The sequence below is a fragment of the Myotis lucifugus genome, unplaced genomic scaffold, assembly GCF_000147115.1.
Source record: "Myotis lucifugus unplaced genomic scaffold, Myoluc2.0 scaffold_23, whole genome shotgun sequence".
Classification (NCBI taxonomy): domain Eukaryota; kingdom Metazoa; phylum Chordata; class Mammalia; order Chiroptera; family Vespertilionidae; genus Myotis; species Myotis lucifugus.
Window position 1 is genome coordinate 412,050 of NW_005871071.1, and position 3,618 is coordinate 415,667.

At 41.7% G+C, this 3,618-nt stretch overlaps 1 protein-coding gene across 1 annotated transcript in view; it reads left to right on the forward strand.

Annotated features, from left to right (window-relative positions):
* ADAM10 (ADAM metallopeptidase domain 10) overlaps positions 1–3,618 on the forward strand; it is a 117,879-nt gene that overhangs the window by 57,184 nt on the left and 57,077 nt on the right. The window contains exon 6 of the mRNA XM_023751601.1: positions 3,033–3,125. Coding sequence (XP_023607369.1) covers positions 3,033–3,125 — 93 coding nt within the window. The remainder of the gene's footprint in view (positions 1–3,032; positions 3,126–3,618) is intronic.

The window sequence follows — 3,618 nt, forward strand, 5'->3', positions numbered from 1 at the left end:
GAGACTTCTGTGCTGGAGACACCCTTCTGGGGCCAGACTTGCTTCAGTGGGGCTTTGGTGCTCACTGAGTCTGCCCCCTGAGTGTGTCCCTTATGGACCTGAGGAGTTGCAATCTGGATGGTCCCACTCTGACCACTGGGTACACTGGTACTTGGATCTAAGGAGGTGCTAATTTAGCCTCTGCCTGAGGCTACCCAGCAGGAGCTATGGAGAGATCTGCAGATTCCTCTTCATTGTTTGGGGTTTGGAGGTGCCCAGATGAGCCCCAACTGTGAAGCAATGCAAGCTGCTGTGGAGCCTTGGGCCTTCTTTTGGATGTTCTGGGTCTCTCTGACCCAGCTGCAGTTTGTTAGGTAATTTTCAGATTGCAAAGGGCCAAGCCTTTCAGATGCAAAAGCCTCAATTGCACTGTACGTGCGCGCCCGCACATGGTATTTTGTGGAAGAGCCACACTCAAGGGGCCTCAGTTTGCCGACCACTGCTTTAGAGGACGGGAAGCTGCTCTGGGCATTTGGGCCTTCTTTTGGATGTTCTGGGTCTCTCTGACTCAGCTGCAGTTTGTTAGGTAATTTTAGATCTCAAAGGGCCAGGTCATTCATATGCAAAAGCCTCTGCTAGCAGCTTGGGTGGGGCGGGGTCTCGGGAAGTCAACAGGGCGGAGCAAACAGCTATGGCTGATCCTCAGCCCTGCCCTAAGAGGCCCTGGGTCTCAGTGTCCTGCGGTAATCGCTGCAAGCACCCCTGAGAGAAAGCCACCCTCGAGTTCCACCCGATGACAGACGGTCAAGTTTCTCCCCGTATGAGTCTGGGTCCCCAGAGACTAGCCCAGAACTGGAGTTCAGAGTAGTCGGGAGCTTGAGACTCCCTCTCGATTGAAAAAGACAACTGTGTCCTCAGTTGCCAGCTCTTTCCACGTGCGCCTCCGTACCTCTGCACTTTACTTCCGCACCTCCTCTGAGTCTCAGTGTGCTTTTCTGTTTCCTTCTAGTTGTAGAATTTTTACTCAGCCAGCCTTCCTGTGGTTCTCGATGGTGTTCGTTTTGTCTTTTAGTTGTATTTTTGAAGTGGTTGTGTGAGGCAGCAATTTCCGGTGTTTACCTATGCTGCCATCTTGGTTTCTCCTCAATAGAAATTTTCTAGAATGACTTTTTTAAGAAGATGGTATATAGATGTTTGAGCTGAGCTGAGTCTGAAGGATGATACCCTAGGCATAAGAGAACAGGTACAAAAGTAGTTGATTTTCAGTTACTAGAGATTATTGATGAGCTTTAGGCAAGCTCTCAATGGAATTGTGAAGGTGGAAACATTGCAAACAGTAAGGAATGGGTTGGCAGTGAGATCCTAAGGAATGTGAAAAATAGAAAAAAATATGGTGACTTACAATAATATTTGGGAGTGAAAGGGTAGTAGGGATTACAAGAGAAGTTGGTTGGAAGAGGAAAATAATACAGTAGGGAAGCAGTGTAAGATTGATGTGAAAAATGATCTTGAAGATATAGTAAGGACTGGGGTCAGGAATAAAGAGAAGTTACCCTTTAAGGAAGGCATAGGTGGATAAAGATGGGACGTCAGTAAAGTATGAAATATAATAACCTGTGGAGAAATGTTTGAACCACCACTTGAGAATGGAATAGACTCAGAAGATTTCTAGGCCAAATTGAGGTTAGACAGCATGACTTTTAATGTAATCTGTCAGCACTGTTACAACTTTCTTTATCAATGTTTGGCTACTTAGACTACTTTTTAAAAAAAATATATTTCTTTATTGATTTCAGAGAGAAAGGGAGAAGGAGAGAGAGATAGAAACATCAATGATGAGAGAGAATCATTGATCGGCTGCCTCCTGCACACCCCCCACTGGGGATCGAGCCCGCAACCCAGGCATGTGCCCTTGGCCGGAACCGAACCCGGGACCCCTCAGGCCACAGGCCGACGCTTTATCCACTGAGCCAAGCCGGCTAGGGCATACTTAGACTACTTTTGAAATCATCATTGTTAATGCTTCTTCTTAACTATTGTATGTTTATATAATTTATTTGAAAATAGTATTTATACAGGGTGTCCCAAAAAATGTACTACATACTTTGAATATAATTATAAAGGCAGTATTTAAAAAAATATTTCATTTTCAAAATGTAATAGAATCTACAGACATTTTGTGTATACATTTTTTGGGGGACACCCTATATATGTATATACAATATTACATATATGTAATATTTTACATAAATGGTAGCAAGTGCTTTTTGTAAATGAAGATGGGAAGGTTGTGTACAGAGTGGTTTAGAAGCCAGAGAGTTTAGTTGATAGTTAGGTACATAAGCAGAGTATTATTTTGTATTCTATTACCATGTTAATCTCTTCCTAGAATTTAGCAAAATTTGAACATCTTATTTGTATTTTTATTATTCCCCTCCATCACCCTGGCAAATAAATTTTTGTAAATTTATAGGGACTTTTTCTATTTTGTTTACCATTATATCCCTAGCACCTAAAACAGTGTCTAGTATATAGTAAATGGTCAACAAAACAAAAAATGAAAATAAATTTTAAAAATGTGTGGGGAAATAAAGCCCAAAACTTACAGAAAAAGCAACAACCCAAACTGTAGTAGTGCAGCATTAGAAAGACCAAACTCAGAGAATGACTGAGTGTACTGATAGTACCAGGGAAGTTCTCAGAGATGTTTGAGCTGAACTGAATCTGAAGGATGATACCCTAGGCATTAGAGAACAGCATGTGAAAAGGCATAAAGGTGTCATATGATAGGATGGATTGAGGAAACAAAATTTTATATAGCTGAGAAGAATGCAGATTTGATTGGGACCAGATTCTGGAAAAGCACAGAATCTTCCCTTTTAGCTCCAGCTCACTAATCTGTTTCATTCTTTCATCTGGTATATGGTGTAGACATTTTACAATTTGAATGTGGTGGAACATGAATAATTCTTGATTTGGGAGATGGGAATTCACTCTTTTTCACATTTTCACATTGTGTCTAAAATGTTTTTCTTTTTTTTTTGAATCTGTAGATATCCAGTCATGTTAAAGCGATTGATACAATTTATCAGACCACAGACTTCTCTGGAATTCGTAACATCAGTTTCATGGTGAAACGCATAAGAGTAAGGAGTTTTATTTATTTATTTTTAATTGTTTTTTTGAGTAAGGAGTTTTAATAGTTAAATACGTTAAAAAAAAGAGAAACATCAGGACCATCTACACTAATAAAAGAGAAAAATGGTAATTGGCGTACGACCGATACCCTTCCCATTGGCTAATCAGCGTATCCTTATGCAAATTAACTGTCAGCCAAGATAGCGGCCGGCAGCCAGGCAGCTGGAAGCGAACATGAGGCTTGCTTGCTCCAGTGACTGCAGACTCCAACGTTCCCTGCCTGACTTGCCGGCCTCTGAGCTGGCAGTTTGAAACATTCTAACAAATATAGCCGGCTGGGATCTCAGAGCTGAAGTTATACATTGTTTCGATTATAGAACGGCAAACAAACCAGCAGTGGAAGCCTCAGAGCTAGAGCCAGAGCTAAAGCTGGCCCAGAAGAAAAAAAGAAAAGAAAAAAGGAGTGGTTGGGAGCTTCTCGCCAGTCTTGAAAGCAGTCAA